Here is a 20,791-nt window from a genome sequence, read left to right on the forward strand (position 1 = left end):
TATGAATAAGACAATTTATATTATGTGATTTTTAAAATAACGTATTTACTGGTAATTAATACTTTGTTTTAAATATAAAATATCTTTAAAAAATAATGTTAATGGACGAATAAAGGAATAGTGATTCTGACTTAATTTAATATGTTTAAGATGTGGAATTGGATCACTATTAATATATTATTCGTATTATCTTTTTTATAATAATTGTCATTATTACAATCCCTACTATTATTAGTACTAATATTATAAGTATTAGTAATAGGATATGAATGGACGAATTGATAATGGACCTGTGATTTTCAACAGCGCATGCGCAGTGCTTTGGACATAAGGAAGTATATTTCCAATGGATGGATTTCCAAACTACGATGTGGCACCATAGAGGCTCGTTCTGCTGTAGATAAACACACATACGGTGTTAATTATACCTCGACTGACGGTAAGAGACGAACGACGAGTTGTAAAAAAAGTAATTGCGTATGTTACGAGTTATGTTGGCTAGCTTTTAATAGCGTAACTTCTAAGAAGCTAATGCTGCAGCTAATTATACACGAGTGACTATGAGACGTTAACAACAGACCGAGGTTAACTATGCAGTTTACAGCAACTTTATTTCGACTAGTTTCCTCGACTAAAGCCTAAGCGACATAATGTTATTATTGCACATGCGCTAATTATTTAATCTGGGCTGTAATTAGCCCCACATGATTTAACCTAGATAATAATAATAATAATAATAATAATAATAATAATAATAATAATAATGATAATAATAATGAGTGTGAATTCAAACTGAAACACAACTATGCTGTTGGCGTCCTCCTTAAATAGTTGCTGTTCCACTATATTAATAACAGACAGTCCTGTGGTCAGCTAAACTTCCAAACAAATACTTAAAAATATAAGTTGCAATCATGCATTAAAAACCCATTTTAACATGACAAGTGTAGCCATGGTTTAAAATACAACATTACTGTCAGTAAGTCTATTTCCCCCAAGTACAACCCCATCCCGCTTAAAAGCTTTTCTTACTCATTTAAATAAAGTTATTTTAAAGGCTAGACCATCTGAGTAGAAATACAATGTCCCTAAATTATGTAATAACCTCTTAAAGACATTAGTCTAAAAAATATCAGCATCAGTAAAACACTGTATATGTATGCACTTTTAGGCTATAACCAAATATTGGATACATTATGATTATATACAAAGCAGTTCCCTTGTACACATTGTACAAATATACCATAATGTATGTGTATATCCATAAATAGAAGGGTGATAGTGCCGAGGGTGCTGGAGTAAATATAGGATGATAGATGCCACAGGTTGCTTTATATGAGGGAGGTGGATATGACATTATATACACATATTTTACACTGGTGCTATTTAAATGTTAAAACAGCATGTATTTAAACCATACAATCTATAATTTACTGGTAAGTATAGTGGATGTTAGTGTTAGACAGTGAACACAGGGATTCTTCCTGTGAAGTATCCATCGTAGTGACAAATCTGTTGTTGTTTTGGCGAGTGGAAAAGTTGGAACAGGTTGTGATGGTCTGCAGTGATGTTTCCGGCCCATTTTCAGGCTACGGCTGGCAACGATAATTTGAATGCTGCAGCCCCGACTTCCCGTTGTAGCATCCTGTTTGGTGGCTGAATCAAACCCCCACAGTGATGGATGTGCAGAGAACAGAGTGAATAATTACGTTGTAAAATTGGATCAGCAGCTCCTTGAGGCAGATTCCTGAGCTGGCACGGGAAGTACGCGCTCTGCTTGACCTTTTTTCCTGATGGTTTCTATATTGGGAGCCCACTCTTAATCCTGGTAGACAGAGGATCTTAGAAACCTGAAGACTTTTTACGGCAGACCCGGTGCTTCTCTGTATGGTGATGAGGGGCAGGTTGTTGTGACCGCAGGTAAACAATCCTGTCGCAAATTTCCATCTGAAATCAATACGGAGGCATACTAATGAATACTCTAGGGCTGAACGATTTGGGAAAATATACGATTATATGATATCTTTACCAAACACAGATCTTTTTAATTAAGTGTGTAGAATAGGCTAGGAGTTCTCTATAGCACTTGTAATATTTTAACATATGCTTCAAAGAAGAAGAAGAAGGAGGAGGAGGAGGAGAAGGAGAAGGAGAAGAAGGAGAAGAAGAAGACCCTTTATTCATCGCCATGCAGACATTCAGTTCAATACAATACATGCACAGGACAGGACCTATACACATATATACTGTAGATACATATTCAAAAACGCGTGCATTGTTCCTGTTATACGGAGAGATGTCTAGGCAGTGCCCAGAAGGTGAACTCTCCAGCTACCAGGCCACACTCAGGTCAGGACTCATACCAATACCAAGCCAATTAACTGCAGCCTTAGAATATTCCCACATATTTATAGTTTCAGCTCTCATTCACAGCTATTTTTTCTCAGAAAATATAGCAGCATCCAAAATTGGTCCTCATATTGTAAAGACTTTCCTCCATATATGCGAAATCTGCAGTATCCCCTTCACAACAACCTGCAGCCTTCTTCATCAGAGTGGCTCTGTGGTGAGTTGATGTGACAGCTGCTGGCTAACACAACAGCAGGTTTCTGTAAGCTCCTCCATACTCTTGTTCAAGCAGAAACAACGGTTTGTATTCATGGATTTAGTCTCCCTTTGGGGAGGCTCAAGTGCAAGTATTCACAGAGCCAAACACAAAAACAAAAGCTAGGCCTTAAGGAAAATCAGATCACATGTAGTCAAACTCCTCTGCGTCTCGCTGGAGCAGATCAATGCGTAACTTTATCTAGTTTCTTTCTCTGTTTTTGTGTGGATGACACATCAAATTTAATACTGATAATCTGGAAAAGTTGTTTTTTGGCAAGTGTTTAATAAATACAAGAAGTAGTTTTTGAATCAGTCCATGTCCGTGGCGAGTTTTGTAGGAAAACTAGTTTTTTGTGCGAAAGATCCAAAGTTCGCCGAAGCACTTAGATGGTGTGCTGCAAACAACTCATTTGACTAATTAATCCCTAAACAGACACGCTAAGTGAGTCCCCTTTGCCCTTGTTCAAGCAGTGAAAGAGATTGTTGGAAATGCTGAAAAGTTTTGTCAGACGCTGAATAAAAAGGTTAGTTTATTGTTTACATTCTCAGACCGCTCATAATTACGCCTGAAAAACATTTTCAGATTATTGGAAGGTGTGTTGTTTCTAAAGGACTGATTGAAGCAGTGCTATGTGGCAGTCTGAGCAGCTGTATGTCATCAAAAAAGGAACGTTCGTCTACCCTGATGGATTTTGACTTGGCTATAGCTTAACTTCAGAATTCAAATCAATATTCAGAACAATATGTTGTTGAAGAGTGCACTCGAGATGTCAAAGATTGCTGTGGACATATTAAGATTTTAGAAACAGGGATGCGTGTTATAGATCAATTATTTTATTGATCTGCTTCTAATGGTATATACCAAAAACATGAGCAATTTTAAACAAGTTCATAACCTGTAGTTTATGCACACCTGAAGGTAAGAAAGGCTAAGATGTATTTACAAAAAGACAGATCATGGTTCTGACCAAAATCGAACTGATATCACTATCAACCCAAAAAACAATTCTTCAAAAGTCCTTTTTTTCTAGTAAAGTCAATTTAAAAACACTTCAAATTGCAGAAAGTTTTCTAAGAGCAACTAAAAGGTACACAAAGGACTACATGAGTTTGTTAGCTAGGTGCGCTTGTTTAATCTTCTTCTCTTTGTTTATTTGGCGGTTTGCAATCCATCTTTAAAGTTACCTCCACCTACTGGATCGGAGTGTGAAAGGATGTTGGTGTTGTATTGCCAGACGATTATTTATTGGCTATAATTTCATATTCAAAATAAGATGTAATTATGTAAGTTCATTGGCTTGATATATATAAGTTGTGTCTCTTTTTCCAAACAGCTCCTAATGAAGCAATATGTTGGGGGCTGGACTATCCAACAACAAGGTCAAGTATTCCCGTCTGGCAGCTGATGACGACGGTTACATCGACTTACAGGTGAGACACACCTTCTTCTTCTTCTGAGACATCGGCTGTCATGTTGTTCAGGAGCCTAGGAATCATACGCCTTTTATAACCACCTCCAATTCATTTGAGCTTAATCCCAAATAATGACTTCCTGGACTTCCTTTTATGTCTGTTTATGTACAAGGGATTAACACATGCTAATTTGTTTTGTTGTGAACTGAAAACAACAGAAGAAATGTTCATTACTAAATCAAAGTATGCACCCTTTTAAGCTCAATATTGAGGCAGCGCTGCATTGTCTGCTATTATTCACCGTGATTATCTTTTTACAGTTCAAGAAAAGCCCACCAAAGGTCCCCTACAAGGCAATCGCGCTGGCAATATTCCTGTTTATGATTGGCTCCTTACTGATAATCTTCGGGGCTCTTCTTCTGTCAGGAACCATAAAAGTGGAGGTGAGTCAGTCAGTGTAATGAAATCTGACGTAAACCCCTAACCCTAATCTAATGACAAACCACAATATGGGGTCGAGGGTTGGACTGTAGTTGAAATATGTCCCCAGTATATTCATTTAAATACAGTTTCTTTTTCTGTTGCCAAAGGGCTCGTGTGAAGCATGTCACACTATCCCACAATGTTTGGGTTCCCTAAAACTGCCAGTAAATACCCGTCAGGCTTGTTCTCCTGAAAATCCATTTGTGACAAAAATGTATTCCGTCTGAGCCGCCTGCCTCCTGTCTGCTCTCAGAGTAATAGCCGCTCACAAGATCTATCTCTTTTAAATTGCTCCTTTATGCGAAATAGAGATGATTTTCTCTTCCTTTCTGTTGTAATGTTTTATGTCCTGAATCTTTCTCCAAACATCTCTCAAAGCAGTTTTAATAAATGAAGTCTTCAGGTCACCTTGGGTGCTTACAGGAATTGACATGTTGGATGATTCGCTTTATCGCCCTCTTGCTAAGAATTCTATGAGAAATGTAATACCACTTTCATGTCTGTACACTTCAGCTGGAGGTTAGCTTTGCTTAGCATAAATGGCAGAAACAGTGAAAAACATATGGCCTGGCATCGCCAATGGTCCATCTGAAGTCCCTAATTTAACTTTACATTCACCGGAGAGGTTTTATTGAGGATTCAGGTTCAGGAACAACGCAGATTCTATTATCTTTGGATCTAACTAGCTGCGGCCATTAGTCAGCAGTTGGTTAGCTTTGAACTGAGCCAGGCAACTGATTCCCCTTGTTTCCAGTCTTCCTGCTTAGCTAAGATAAAATAACATTTTCACTGCCCCCTCGCACTTGCTGCCAAAAGGGAGGCATGCAGTGACAACTTATAGTTGTTGAGCAAAGAGATGACATAAATAAAACTACCATATTTAATACTATGCATTAAGAGGTTATATTTCAGGGATTTCTTCATCTTCAAAAATGTGCTTATTTTTCAGGAATTGATGGTCCAATTAAAGTAGTATAAACATAAGCAGCTGTACAAAGAGTTGCTTGAATTAAATATCTTACAATCTTCACCGTTTTGTTTTGCATCAGAAAATATCTGATCTTCACATAAGTGAACAAGCCAGTTGATCTGGCCAAGCATTAAAAGACAGCTTTTGGTATTTGACAGTTTCCCACACTTGGCGCAGCAGCATACAAATATTTCAATGTGTACAAAAAAAGTATTGAAGCGTTACATCAAGCCTTAGATCTGAAACATCTATAGAGCCAACGCAGCCTCTAAAGTGTCAAACACATGCAGTAATTAAAACTCCTGCCGAGTTAATCTGGTTTTTAAATAGCTCTAATTGAGGTGATATCCTGGCATTCTTTTGCCCTGCAGACACTTTTCTACTGCGCTCTTGTTTTCCTGGCAACGATTGTTTGCTGCATGTTTGAATTACAACTACTGAGTTTAATATGTTTGCTCTTTGAGTGCCAACTTGGGAAGATCCCCTGCTGTGGTGCTGCTTCCTCAAATAAGGACTCCATTTGGGAGACAACAGCTCTTATTATATATTTGATAATCAAAGTATTTGAGACGTCGACTTGCCAATTAGCCCACGCGTGTTGAAATAGCATATCTTATACCAGAAATGACTCAAGGTTCAAGCAATGGAGGAAGCGAATATTGGATGTAGGCAGGTTTTATATAAAGTAATGTGGTTTAATTGTTTTGAGCTTTATTTTTCTGGAGCTTTTTCATCCACATCACGTTATATTAATTTTTACATGGACTTTGCTCAATCCTCATGTAGATTTTTAGTTAAGTTTGCCATGGCAGCTAGGCAAACTCCATCAGAGGATGAAGACTATGAAATGTGGTTGAAGGCTCAGGAAAACGACAGAAAGACTCAAAGCTGCATTAGCTTGGGAAATGGAGGGTCGCCAGTTCAAGACCATGAATAGACCAAGTACTATAAGTGTGTACTTTCACCTGGAGAGGAGCCAGTTTATCTCATGGGCACTTTGAGCAAGGCACTGGACCCCCCACTCCGTTCCCCAGACTCAGTATATGAACGGTAGCTGCCAACCGCTCCTAATACCAGGAAACGTTGAATGCAAAGTCTAAATTGCACGTCTTTGCAAGTACTGTATATGAAGATTAAAAGATTATTCAAAATCCATTTCCATTTTTGTCAAACTACAAAATATTTGCAGTATGGTAACTCAGACCACTGGCCCACCACCTCACATACATCCCAAATAGATACTGTACATGGCAGAAAGTGAAATAATGCTCAAAGTGATTAGGACTACAGTAAGTTGAGGCATGGCCTATGTAGCAGTGCATTGGCGTTACAGGTACTCAGTGCACAACACTGCCATCTGGTGGGGAAATGAAACACTTCACTTGGCCATGATGAGGACTGACTGTGCCTAGTAGTGTTTCAATGTGAAATGACTAACGATTAACATGACTCCAGATTTCAGACAGATGAAGTCATCACGTCTGTGCCTCCTGCACACCCTTTTCATCCAGACCCTGTATATATGGCGCTGGCAGGCAAACATGGAGTTAAGCGTGTTAAAGCCTGATGAGTACATTATGGAATCTGATATGCTTCTTCCAGCAGTAGGGTATTGATGTGTGCGAGTCAATATGAGTCTGATTCACTCCTAAAGTAGATGTTAAATACAAAGAAATGTCAACTTAGCCTCACCCACAACTCAATTTGTTCTCTTTTTTGATGTTTTCAGAACCCAGACCGCACCATTCCTGTCATCATCATAGGGGTGCTCGTTTTCCTTCCTGGATTTTACCATTTGAGGATTGCCTACTACGCCGCAAAGGGTTACCGGGGTTACTCGTACGACGACATCCCAGATTTTGGCGACTGACCCCAACACTCGCCATACTTTCTAACCTAGACTGTTGCCTGCTTTTACTTTAATAACTGATCACTGGAGTCACACGTTTGTTGTTTTTTATGATTCTGTGTTGTTTATTTGACGCTCTGTGTTGTCTTATCTTCCACACAAATGGTTGACGAACCTTAGAGGCTTTATATATACAACATTATAAAAAAAGAGCCAAACACTTAAAGAGAAGAGGACCTGTTACGCTACAGCAACATGTCGCTGATGTATAAATAAGTGATGAGATGAGAGAAAACACAGATGCCTTTAAAGTTACTCCTGCTAGACGATCCGTGACCTGGAAGACCGAGAAGCTTTGTTTTCTTTGCACAGTTGCACTGCTGTTTTTATAGTATATCATAAAAACAAGAATTTATTTGCAATTGTAGTCTACACACTTTGAATGCAAAGCTTATAGGGACTGATATTCCCTTGAAATATTATATTTGCAGTGCTATCCAAAGATTGATCACTTTGTCGAAGTACACTATATTTTTGAGTGAAATGTATTACTTTCTGTATGAAGTCTTGCTGTTTGTGCATATTCAATCGTCTTAAAATATCAAAGAAAGATGTATTTTTACATGCATTACCTGATTAAAAAAGTGAAATGAAGTAAAAGGAGAAATCTATTTAGAAGTTTGTTATTATTATTTATTTAGCAGGAAAGTTCATTCTGCAGAATGTGATTTGAGATGTGATTGTGATGGTAGATTATGGAGATAAAATGTCAAATTAAACAATTACGTAACAGAAGAGGGCTATTTGAAACACAGATTTACACACGCATAGATATCGAATGTCCTTCCTTCATGTAATATATACTTTCTTCATTTAAAAACCAAAACAAAGAAAGGATTAGAAAGTAAGAAAAGCAATGAATCACAGCAAACTTTTTTTCTTTTCTAAATCTGTTGGAAAGTCTTCTAACTTGATTATGGTTTGGAGACGATAAGGCTGTGTAGTGAGTGAGAAACACTGCAAAGAACAGCCTCTCATTCCCAAACACAGTATCACTATGCGAGAGAACATATGATGTACAACACAAAAGTGTGAAGGGCACACATTGTGCGGTTTCTTATACACCTTTAAGAAGGAACACGTGTAATAAAATCAGAGATGACTATTTCAATAACAAATGAAGTCCTTTTCTGGGTGAAATGCATGTATTTGAGTCCGACAGCCTACAAGTGTTCCTACTTTCTTGGCTTGACCACCAACATGAGGTAAAGGACACCCTCTTGTGGTCACCAATCAACTGGGTGTCATCAAAAGAGGGATTAAGGGCAGAAAAACTCAAACTAAAAATCGCCTTATCATTCTCTGCCTGCAAAAACAAACTCATATTAAATCTGCACCGGCTTGAATGTTACAGGGCTTAAAGGGCCAACTTCACTTTAATGCGGGTTGAGACCTTTAAACACAGCACTAGCCAGAGTTGGGAGGGGTGGAGCTGGAGGGGAAGGAGGGGGGGTTGGACTTTCACAGGGAGGGAGCAGCAAAGTGGGTCGATGCTTCACTGTCACCTGAACGTGAAATGAGCACCTGTTGCCTCGTGGGTTTTTAAAAGAAAAAGCTCATGTTTCAGGTCGTTTTCAACACCTCAAAAGACCTGGGCCCGCTTTAAGCTGAATTACGGTGATCCGGAGCTCCACACGGAACTATACTGGGCACACGGTTATCTTAAAAGCGACGTACGAAGGATGTGTTTTTAAAAGGAAGTCGCACAGAGGCTGCACACCGAAAACCGAGCTACAGGTAGGAACAGCTAAATGAAAAGAGCCCTCCATTGCAGTTAATGAGTCTGAAAGTGTTTCTGACTTCTAGCTGCTTTGGAAGGATGTGAAAGTAATGCTCTGAGCCCTTACCGGGGAGTGCGATATTTCCTATCAAGTTCTCCCGAGTAACGGCGTGCTTTTAAGAGTGGGCAATGGAGTTTCTTTATGAGGTCTTTTCATTATAATTAAAAGTGAAATTGGCAGAGAGGGTTGTGGAGCTTGAACTCAGCAGCAGGAGCCCCCAATATTCAACATGAGTCAGTGTTAGTCATCTGTAAGGCTTCTGTAGGCCAAGGAGTTTTATTTCCCTCTGGAATTAATTATTTTATTGGGCTAGTGGTATGCTCCTTTTTAAGAACAGCTTTTTGTATACCCTGAGAAACTGTTAAAACATAGTAAAGATAGTGGTTGTCTTGAATTGTTGCTCCAAGAAGCTTCAGAAATAATACTAGATCTCTGCTCTCCCATTTAATTAAAAATCATATTCAGGGTTCCAACAGTTCAACATTACAGACCACAGATCCCTGCTGTGTATTTTTATTTAATTTATTCAGTAATTTAATAGCACATGGTTCAAATAGCAACTTATAAGTCCTAACTTCTGTATTATATTCGGTAACAAGGAAGGAAATGGATATGATTTCGTATTTCTCTATATTACTTGCAACCTGACAATATGTGGAGTCACACACACAATATGAAATGTCATTTCTAAGCGCTGTTCACTTTGAACTGAGGCCAGAGTCCCTCTATTTCACAGATTATGAGAGAAATATTCTCATAACTTCCCCTAGACATGGTTCATTAAATCATTTCAAATTCCAATTCTGGGTTGATTGCAACCGTTAAGGTGCCAGATGGGTGCAGTTTCCCAACAATACAACATTTTGCACAGAGGTTACATCATCAGAGGGAGGCCAGGTTAATTTAACGCTGTTATGAAGGGAAAGAACTTGATTGACATCACCAGCATTACGTGAATGCAGTAAACACTTCAAAATGCTTAAAGCAGACTGAAGCAGATGCAAATTAATACTTGCAAAGCACTACTAAGCCCATACCAGTGTTTTTGCATGCTGTGTTGCAGTGCATTGCTCTTGATCCTGCCTGTTGTTGTGTAAAATGAGACACTATTGCTCTTGTAAATGTAATTGCATGACTGGAACCAAACTGTCAGAATGTTGGATTTAGTGGCTGTAATCTAAACGTGCTGCTGTTGTACTTTTTAAAAAAATGCCCCAAAACTTGGTTCAACAATTTCTTAATAACAATGAGAGTCATGACCAAAGCTCGCAAACATCAAGGTAGAAAAATATCTTTAGGTATTATTCATTAGGAGTTAGATGCTAAACAATGGCTTTATTAGGACTGTGTAGTTGTGGTTTGAGCAGACCTACTCTCTGTCACATGTAATTCAAATGTTGCTTATGCTGATTGATGTGCAAGTATGTGACATCATCCTTTTTCAACCAGTGAGAAGAGCATCGGAAACATAACCCAAAAACGTTTGTGAACCATTACTCATTAGAAGAAACTATATTTAGTTGATTTTAAAGTAAAGAATGAAGTGTAGTTCTGCGAATAACATTACTTTAAGTGCTTTACACACAGTAAGACATTAAGGATACACCATCTTAATATTTAGTTTCAGGTGTTTTCAGGGAAGATCACTTTGACTTTGATTTGGAATAATTGGATATGCTCCAGACCATCAGTTTAAAATGTTGTTGTTAAAGCTCTGTATTTTACTGACAACAGATATGGTCTGACTCACCACTGTGAGTCATACTCTCGGTTAGGATGGCCTGCAATCCGTGTGCTCTGCCATTATTGCACCCTTTAGATATAAAGCAATTTTTGGTCTGCTCCCAAAACTAAGAATACTTTTCACCTGGCTGAATATCTATTGACAATATTCTTTCTTTGCTGTTCTGGGTTTTCCATCATTCCGGTCTCAATTGTGTACAGAAATTGGAAAAAGGGAGCTGAATATGTTTCAGAACAACTTAAAACTCAATGAGTTAATCTCGTTGAATGTTTTTAAATCCAAAATGAAAGAATTATCGGCTTGTTTCTTAAGATTACACAGTTTTTCGCCTACCTGGTAATAAAACTGAGAACTTGTGTTTCCTTATTTTTCAAATTTCTGGCTTCTTGTGTGTTTTATGTCTTTAACTTTGTGTGTGTATTCAAGCTGCTGCCCGTCTTGGTCAGGTCTCGCTTTAAAAAAAAAGAAACAGATATCTTAATAGTCTTATTAAAATAAGACTCCTGAGTCTTCTGTTTTATTCAGACTGAAAAAAAAGAGAAGCTTTAAGTCAATTTGACAGCTGCCAATCAAATTGCCACCTCTTTAGGGAAAGGTGCAGAGAGAGGCAGCAGACAGACAGCAGATGATGCCTTAGATCATCAGAATGAGGTGTAAGAAATCTGCTGCTGTCAACAAAAAACAGATGGCTACATGCAAAACATTTGACAGATATCCAAACAGAAGTATTATTAATAATTGAATAGAAGATGATAAACATTTTTCTTAATAATGAATTTTCCAGTAGTATTTTTAAGAGGCACTGTTATGCTTTTTGATAAGCCCCCTCTCTCCCACACTCCCCAGGGAATTAAGATCGAGGTCTTCAATGTAATTTGTGCCTTACAAAACAGCGACTTGGCCCCATCTATCCTTTTAACCCTTGACGTCATTGTGATTCTGTATACAACCAAATTGTATTTAATAGATTAACACATCAAAAAGATTGTGGTTTTCATCTCGATTTTCCAGCCTGCTCTCTGATTCATTGAAAAGATACGTAATGTTTGTACTCTGAGCGCAGAGATGCAGTACCCACGCAGAGGAAACCTCTTTATTTTTCTTTAGTTTATCTACCTCTCTCAGTCAGGCCTATGTTCTCCTGAGTGCACATCAAACTGAGCGACATTTTCTTTTGTGACAGAAAGCTTGTCTATGAAAACTGGCTTTTATTTCCTTGTGCACAGCTATAGAAGAATACAATGTAGACTTACAGGGGGCAAACAATACAATGAAGGCACATCGTGGAGAGAACTTAATCTTTGAAGTAACCTAATCACACTGACAATTACTGTTGCATAGGTGGGTAACAGCATGTTGAATGTCAATGAGCAGGACTTATTTAAAATGTGAAAGGCGTCTGGCAATCAGCACTCTGACAAGAACGTTCAAAGGATTTGAGCTTACAGAGCTCCCAAGAGCTGGTGTGAAGAAACAGAATACAGGTATGTCTTTTAATGTAAAGATGAATAGTCCCCTAAAAAATGAATACAATGAGCTTGGCAAATGAAACAGAAGTAGTCGGACTGAGGTGATAACTTTTGTCAAAATACAAATTCGAACTTGGTCAAGTCGATCACAAGTCTTTAGGATATCTGCATTTCCTTATAGAGGCTGTGTTGATATGTTTCTTTTAGGGTGGGACAAAGTCATCCATTCAGAAGCCCAACAATTAAGAATTCAAGCTTTCAGACAAGACCTGAATTTGTACTGATTTTTTTTTTAACACAAGTCCCCTGCGATGAACACCTGGTAGTTTCGGGGTGGAACGTGCCATTATATGCAAGAAGAGATTAGTCATCAACTCGTCTATCAAGTCAAAGGGAGCGTTAAGCATGGATCGATCTCGGAACCCATATGCTATCTGTCCCATGACGGTTTAGCCTCTGGTGTCAACAGTCAATGTTTTGGGTCTTCTGGTGTTGCCTGCAGATGTTTGGAAAAACAGGATTTTCTCAGCCAAGACTTCTTTCTCCGTTTCTTGGTCATAGATTTCACTCCGATTAGCAAATAAGACGCAATAACGGATTGTGTTTAGAGACAATTTCTACAACAAATTGGATTTTTTCACAAGAAGCAATTTTATACTCCGATGACAGTTTCAGAACAGATATATTCATTCATATGCAGACACGTGAATCCGAGTCTCGTGCAATGAATGCTTGGTGTATTTTAGTGCTGTGGTAAACCTTACAGAAGACACAAGTCATCAACTCCTATCAATGAAATTAACAGAAGTATTTGAAATGTATTGATTAGGAAACTCGAACAGGTCTTATGCAAAAAACCTTGTCCCATACCCTACATCTTTCATATGCAGACAACTGTTTACACAGAAAAACATGTGTACGTGCCAATTTGTCCATGTATGTAGGTACTACAATTTAGTCTTGGCAAATATAATCGGTGTATAGCTGCTACTAGCTTAGCACACTTTGAATTCCAACTGCACTGTCAGCGGTTTAGTTGCATTTAGGGTTTTGTGATACCAGAATGAATGAAATGACTTAAAGGATGATATCCCTTTTTAAATAAATGTTCATTTGAAGTCAACATTACAGTTTACTCTGTAGAGTATGCTTAGCCTTTTAAAGAATGTTATGCTATTACGTTTTTGTCAGTTAAAAGATAAAAACACCCTTTCCCGTTAAGTATATTTGTGTATCTTTTTAGGGTAGCACCACATTAGGAATTTGCCCCTTGTTCTCTTTACTCACACTGTGTTCAGAGGTTAATGTCCAATTTAGATTTCTTGCAGATCAAACAGCCAACCATCCTAACCCACTAAACAAATATCCTGCGTTTCACATTCTACTCTTCCTCCGCTTCAGTAACTGTAGCTTTCTGAATCCATACCTAGACCATAATAAAAGATGCTTTTTAAGCCTGGACACAAACAAACGTGGATTGTGGCAATTGTCATGCCAAATAAATGGAATTTTATCAGGAACCAAATGTTTAGGAGTCTCTTTATCTTTGTTTCCAATGTGTGTTGATAAATCTCTTACTGTGCCTCAGTTGTGATTAATCAGCCGATCCCCATTACTCTCCTCCTTTAGATTTCAAATTGCAACAACGCAGAATTCCAACAGCGTGCCTGTCAGTGACATTTCTATTTCTGTCAGCTGATAAATCAGCGTGAGACAGGACTCTCTTTTCTGTGAGCTACGGTCTCATTTATTACAGCTTTAAACATTTTCCAGAGTGCTGCACTGTCACTGTGTTTGTGTGTCTGTCAGAGGAAGGAAGCATCTAGAGACCAGCTGTGTAACCATGGCGGAGCGTTTCACCTGTGCAGACTGCTTTGTTTGTAAGCTCTGTGAGTTTTTTGGTTTCAGATTTAATGACAGAAAATGTCCTGCAGCTTAACGAGATTTCTTTTTTGCTCTCATCTTGTTTCTTGCTGCGTTTGCCACACTTTCCCTGCTTTCTCTGTTCCCACAAAATATATTTTTTTATTGCTGCTGTTCCACTTTATTGCCTTGCTATTTCCCTAGACAAATGAATAAGTCTTACCATGTCAGAGTCATAAAACCGTAAACAAGATTTTCATTCATCTGTAACTTTCCTTATTCAGACAGAAGTAGAAGTGTCTGGTTATTTATTCTATAATTAGAGAAATGATGAACGCTATTACAGGGTATTCAAACCGTATCATCTCGGTAGTCGATGGAGAGGGAGGAGACGCTGAGCATCTGCTCATTGTGTACCAAACGGGGACGAGTCGTCGCTGCCTAGTCATGGCAACAGGCATCTTCATTTGTGCGATTGTGTTGTTATATCCTCCTCCCCTACTGTGTGCTGGGTTGTCAAACAAGAGAATTATAATGTTGAAGCTTTACCTTTTGCCTTCCTGGCTCACACTCGATGCCTTATTCAAATGTAATGCGTTCTGGGTGAACTCTCTGTTTTGCTGTTTTGCATAAAACCACGCAGAGGATGGGCAGGGGGAGTCTGGGCATTCAGCAGACACTCTTCAGATTGGGGACTTTCATTTTGATTTTGTCGACAATCGGTGGATGCTGTAATGTTTGCTAAATCAAGGCTGTTTGTTGGAACAAGCCATGCAGTTGTTGACAGACTGCGTAATTGTTTTTCACAGGTTCAGACTTTGCTCTGGCCATGAAATGAAAAGGCCCATAAAAGCCTTTGGGACTGTTGGACGAAGGTGTGTTGGCTGTTCATACCCACAAAGTGTATAGGTCACTGAGTTTGGCATCATTATTTGATCATAGAAACCTATTAAAGTCACCCTTTGTTTTTTATAATGGACCCTTGCACAGAATAAAAGCTGTATAAGGGTTTTAACTCCTACAGATAGATGGATCTAAAATATATATTAAAATACATGACCTTATACCGATTGATGTACAGTATGAATCAAAAACCACGGGACTTGTCATTCGTAGTTGCTGTTAGTTTTTGTTCAGTTTTGTACTCAAGTAGAACAGGAGGGGCAATTTCTGTGTCTTATCTGGCACACTATTTCATGTTTGCCTTTGTAAGTGTATACATGTTAACCTTTGCTCTTTACATGTGCACACTGTAATAACCTCCTCTTAATGAGATGAGATATGACCTAAAGCTAGCAAGCTGAACTGGTGTGTGGCCAGAGAGCTGATGTGAGCGCTCATTCTGTCAGATCTGACCTTAACCAGCAGCAACTGTTGCCCAATGTAAATGGCCTGCATGATATGACACCTCCCATCTGCATATGTGGCATTTACTAATTTATTCCAAACAGCGACTGCTTGCTTTCCTATAGGAGGTGAAATGATAGATGTTTTTAGTGTGTGTAAGTCTTAAATCTGACCTATCTTGTTGGTGACACAAGTCACAAGTGATAAAATGGAAGCCGAGGTTGTTTTGACTGGAATAAATCGGTTGCAGCGTCTTGACATTAAGTTGAACTCTTCCATGCATACGCTGCCTTCAGCTCAACTGATCCCCGCCATTGAGTGCTGAGTCTCTTGGCCTTCACAGTCAAATGTCTCCATTGATGTGCTCTAAATAAAACACTTAAATGTCGCTCCGCACGTGACTCTTGGGAGAGTTATGTGGCATTTATGTCATTTACTTTCAGAAAAAGGATATAGGGCCCAGGAGTTTTCTGGCAGCACAGGCAGCTCTGCCCATTTGTGTAATGATATGGGAAGAATTCCAGTTATTGGAAAGCTGTATGAAACGCTCCACTCCTCCTGTCTGTATAAATATGACAGAAGCGGCAGCTCTGCTTTAGCCTTTTTACTTAAGAAATCTGTCACAGATGGCTGTCATCTTGCGTGAAGCCAAGCAAGTAATGTGATTGTGACAATTGTGTCTCTTTTGCCAACAGATTGAACATGCTGCAGGTTGCATGAGTGACAGATATGGGGTCAGCGACATTATCTTTGCAGACTTTCAGCGTGGTGGCACTTCTTTGCCTATTTCGTAAGTATCTCCATCGTTGGATCAATAATATATTTTGCATCCCGCTGTCTGTTCAGCTAGACTTTTTTGTATGATGTGCACACAATTGTCCATGTCAATCCAGTAACGTGTCAATTTGATTCTGATATACCGAACAGTGCCCGCTGAAGGTGCAAATCTGGAGGTCCTTGGAAAGGTGGGAGATGTGGTGGAGTTGGAGTGCAGTTTTACTCCATCAGGGCCGTCTACTGTGCCAACAGCGCCCCGGCATGTGGTGGAGTGGGTCCGAAAGGGACTGGAAATCCCGGTCCTGATGAAATTTGGATCCCATGCGCCTCGCCTCCATCCACAATATGAAGGTAAGCACCCATGGAAAGGATAACACGTGATCCAACAGATCATGGTAATGCTATGCGCATCACAACTCTTCACTATGCTACAGAAATCTGTTATTGTCTAAAGGAATATATTGTCTCTATATTCATGCCTGATCTACATGTAAACATACATTTCTCGTTATTTTGAAGCTGGCTTTCATTCTATGGCTTGATGTCATTTGATTATGATCAAGTGTTTGTACATGATGGACTTTGATGCATTGCTCAAGCACAATCTTGTTGACAATAATATACATATAAATGTTTATTTTAATTTTAAAATACATTAAATATCGGCCCACATCATCAATTAAACTTCATTAATGTTATTTTATTTAACATAATTTGTTAGCTCTCCTTCTGAGGACAATTTGATGTTCAACATAGCATTATGGTGGGAAAATAGAGCGAGTCCTACTGCAACGTCAAGAGTGAGTTTGCGGCGTACTTTTGGAGTTGATTCTTTATTCCAAAAACCTGTTTCATAATTCTGGCATTGCCTTGGTACCATACCTGCCTTACTATGATACCCAAGTTATGTAACAAGTAGTGTGTCGCCCTAAACTTTGTGTTAAACATCACACCGGCTTAAAAACAGCGTTCTCACATCTTCATTGTTACTGTAATTAGCATGAAGCTAATCCGAATTGCTTACAGACACTAGCAAGCAGGAAGACTCCTAATCTTGTTTACTCTCCACATGCAGCATGATGTTATGCCACCATTGCCATACTTTAACAACAAAAACATTGCTAAGTATCTAATAATAACTTATGTAGACTTTTGTGACACCATGTATGTGTGTGAGTTGTAAATAAATAGGAAGGTGACGACATGCTTTGAGCCCACGTTTCTCCTAGTGAAAGAATATAACCTGCAGTATCTGGGTTTCAGAGAATATTCAGTACCACACCTTGATGGCTTTTCAGACCCTCCTCAGTGGGAGCTCCTTTTTTGTGGAGCTAAGACTCTTGCATTGCATCATCATCTTTTGTTCACTTTCTGCCCGGAGCTCCCAGAACAAAGACAGTCTGTGGGGAAAATGATCCTCAATGGACCAAGAATACCTTTGTGTTGCTCCTGTTATCCTTTAAAGTCACAAACAATGGGACCAGTGTGGACAAAAGGAGAGCATGTCTGAGTGGCTCCGATCTTCCTTTTATCAGAATCTTTTTTATTTTCCATAGATTTGCCTGAAGAGATATTCCACCTTTGACCTTTCCAAAGGCTATTTGAATTTCTGCTGGAGCGCCATGTAGGGTTTTGACTTAAATGCACTTATAGAAACTCCCCCCAGCAGGCGTGATGATACCACTTCAAAGAGGGAAATAAATGCATACTTTTTAATACTCAGGTGGGAGCAGCTCACTACCACTTGCCATTGTTGTTCAGCAATTTGAACACAGTCATTAGGAGACTTCAGCAATCACTCTTTCATATAACAATGAAACAATTAGAGAGTTAACCTTATAAACCATAATTACCAGCTGTTGCATCAGTCATTGCAAATTCATGCTGTGAAGCTAAACGTAGCTCCAACCAACAGAGACTTGATTTAAAGCCTGAACTAGATCCCAATGTTCCAACGATCATATATATCAGACTGAAGTTTAAGGAAATGTGCGGATAAAAATGACATTAAGTATGCGCCCTTCTGGGGAAGTTTCAAGTATTTTACTCTGTTTTTAAATATTGTATGGCTTCAATGAACAGCTGGAACTAGCTGATACAGAATGTGGTCCTCTCAGACGGTGTGGACCGAGAGGATTTTCCTTCAAAACTTTAAAGCTCCATACAATAGGGGAAAATAAAAGTAGAAAAAGGTCCATTTGTCAATCAGCAGTTCCCTTAGAAATGCGCTATATTTCAATATTAAATCCTCTTCAATATTCAGCCCTATTTAAAGGGGCCATATTATGCTTTTTTGGGGTTCTCCCTTGTAATGAAAAGGCCAGTTTTAGTCTATGATTTTCTTACTGTCAACAAATCAATCAATCAATGCATTTCTCCATCTCACAACACTTCCCTATCCTGAATGTCGCAAGCCCGGAAAAAGCATTGAATTAATACCCATCTGGTTTGCTACCAAGTATGTACAGTGTCTATGTCCATCGTTATGACAAGTGCACCAGTTCCTGCTCGACGTTTACAGGCACAAAACATCCGTCGGAAATTCTTATTTACATTTGCATGCTCCCGTTTATAACAATGGGGCTCTGGAGCACAGGGGAATAACATGTGTGAGATATAAATATACTTACCGTAGGATCAATTCTTTGGGATTTCTTGACAATAAAAGTATTGAATGTCGCCATCCTAATCCTCTAAACCACTTTATTACAACCTGGAAAGCTCTTTGATGTCACACATCCATTGGTTGCAGTGCGACACAGTAAACAACAGTAATCACTACAATGAAGTATATGTTTGTTAAAGGATCAGAAACTGCTTTCAGATGAGCTTTTTCTCATATGAGTCGAATGCCACTCCTTCGCCCAACCCAAGCAGGAAACAAGATACAGACATTTACATAGCAATAAAGTCAGGGTTAACCTTGGCTGATGAATTATCGTGAGTTGGAGCGGGGCAGGCTTTAATTCTAGCCCGAGCTCTTAAGAGACAGTAGCCCTTTTGTCATTAACTGTGGAGACAATCCTTCAACGTGCTCTGATGTCACACTTCATTACTTTGGCTCTTCGTTACGTAGGAATGGAGGCAATATAATGGTGGTAAAAAAATACCCGAAATATTTGCCTAGCCTTTGGCCCATGAATACACTTCTTGTAAGCTTCGCTAGACCATAAAGCACAATAAAGGGCCTTGTTTTAAAAGGGAGAGGTTTGCTAATCACATACCTCTCAGGTGACAAACAGAAAGCCGCAAATACAAAAAGGTTTGAAAAAAGATGCTTTGTCCATTCTGATGGTGAACTGGGGGATTTCTCACAGGCACTGGCTGGTGTGGGCAGTAACAGGTGCCTCATGGGAAACTAACGCTTGAGAGGTGGATCAAGTAGTGTGGATTTCACCTCCCCAGGCCATGCATGTTCTCGGGTGTCTCAACGGTTCTGGACCCAAAGTCCCACTGTTGTTGAGGTGTTGCGATTCTTACGGTTACCTGAGATATTCACTCGGCTAAGGTTCAGTTGAAGCTAACCTTTTCTACCTGTTCGTCACTTTTAAAACAGTAATTCATTGTTTTGCAAGTCCCAAATAGGTCGTTCCGCTCAAGTCCGAAGCCTAACATTTTTTTATTCCTCAACATAATGTCCTAATGTGCGTTTCGGTCCAATTTAATACCAAATTCTACCAAAGGCTCAAAATGTTTTTGTCTAACAGGAAGCTATCACGCAAGCCCAGCTATCAGGCTGTGGGTATCTGTGGCTCTCGAGGTAAATGGGTGTCTATCTATTAGTGGGTCAGTGGTTGGATCGTCAGTCCCTGCAGGCAACATATTGAAGTGTTCCTGCTGTTTTTGAACAGTAAGTTCTGGTATTCAATTTCAGCATGATTGGATGCATCTGGATTTGGTCAAACAAATTGGATATGGTCAGTTCAGTCTCAAGTAAATAATAAGTCAATTAATTGATTGTTGGCACACTAATTAAATAATATGCTATTCGATTTTCTGGCTTGGGTTAAGATATCAAATATTTTGAAGTAAAAAAAACTCCTGTCCAACTAAAGTCCAATTTCATTGTTGTTAAAATCCATGGCTTGTTGCAAAAAATATTAGTTCTTATCATTGCTCTTTATTCATCCCCTTGAAACAGGGGTGGGACCAAATCACTAATTTGCAAGCTTAAGTCTTTGCACTTAAACCTTGCGTTTCAAAATATTGCTTTTAATCAAAGTTAACAGCCTCGTCAAACTGGAGCTCAGTAGCCTAACATTAGTTCTTCATGAGTTCATCGGATTGGCCTATAAAAAGGGATCTGGAAAATGGAGTGGTACAGTGATTTCTGTGGGCCCACCTGTTAGGTATTATCTCACGGTCTTCCTCAACAAAAAGCAATGGGATTACCCGATTGGATTTAGCTATATTGCAGAAAATAAGCAA

At 39.0% G+C, this 20,791-nt stretch overlaps 2 protein-coding genes across 2 annotated transcripts in view; both read left to right on the forward strand.

Moving 5' to 3' along the window:
* Positions 1-298: 298 nt before the first annotated feature.
* LOC134868891 (transmembrane protein 230-like) lies at positions 299-7,993 on the forward strand. The gene is made up of 4 exons (XM_063890273.1): positions 299-439; positions 3,942-4,038; positions 4,341-4,463; positions 7,203-7,993. The coding sequence occupies exons 2-4, from the start codon at positions 3,958-3,960 to the stop codon at positions 7,341-7,343; spliced, it is 345 nt and encodes a 114-aa protein (XP_063746343.1). The 5' UTR covers positions 299-439; positions 3,942-3,957; the 3' UTR covers positions 7,344-7,993.
* A 906-nt stretch (positions 7,994-8,899) lies between these two features.
* igsf9a (immunoglobulin superfamily, member 9a) overlaps positions 8,900-20,791 on the forward strand; it is a 45,380-nt gene continuing 33,488 nt past the window's right edge. The window contains 3 exon segments of the mRNA XM_063889783.1: positions 8,900-9,119; positions 16,282-16,376; positions 16,514-16,714. Of these exon segments, the coding sequence (XP_063745853.1) occupies positions 16,316-16,376; positions 16,514-16,714 (262 nt within the window). The 5' untranslated portion in view covers positions 8,900-9,119; positions 16,282-16,315.

Source organism: Eleginops maclovinus, chromosome 8 (assembly GCF_036324505.1).
Source record: "Eleginops maclovinus isolate JMC-PN-2008 ecotype Puerto Natales chromosome 8, JC_Emac_rtc_rv5, whole genome shotgun sequence".
Lineage (NCBI taxonomy): Eukaryota > Metazoa > Chordata > Actinopteri > Perciformes > Eleginopidae > Eleginops > Eleginops maclovinus.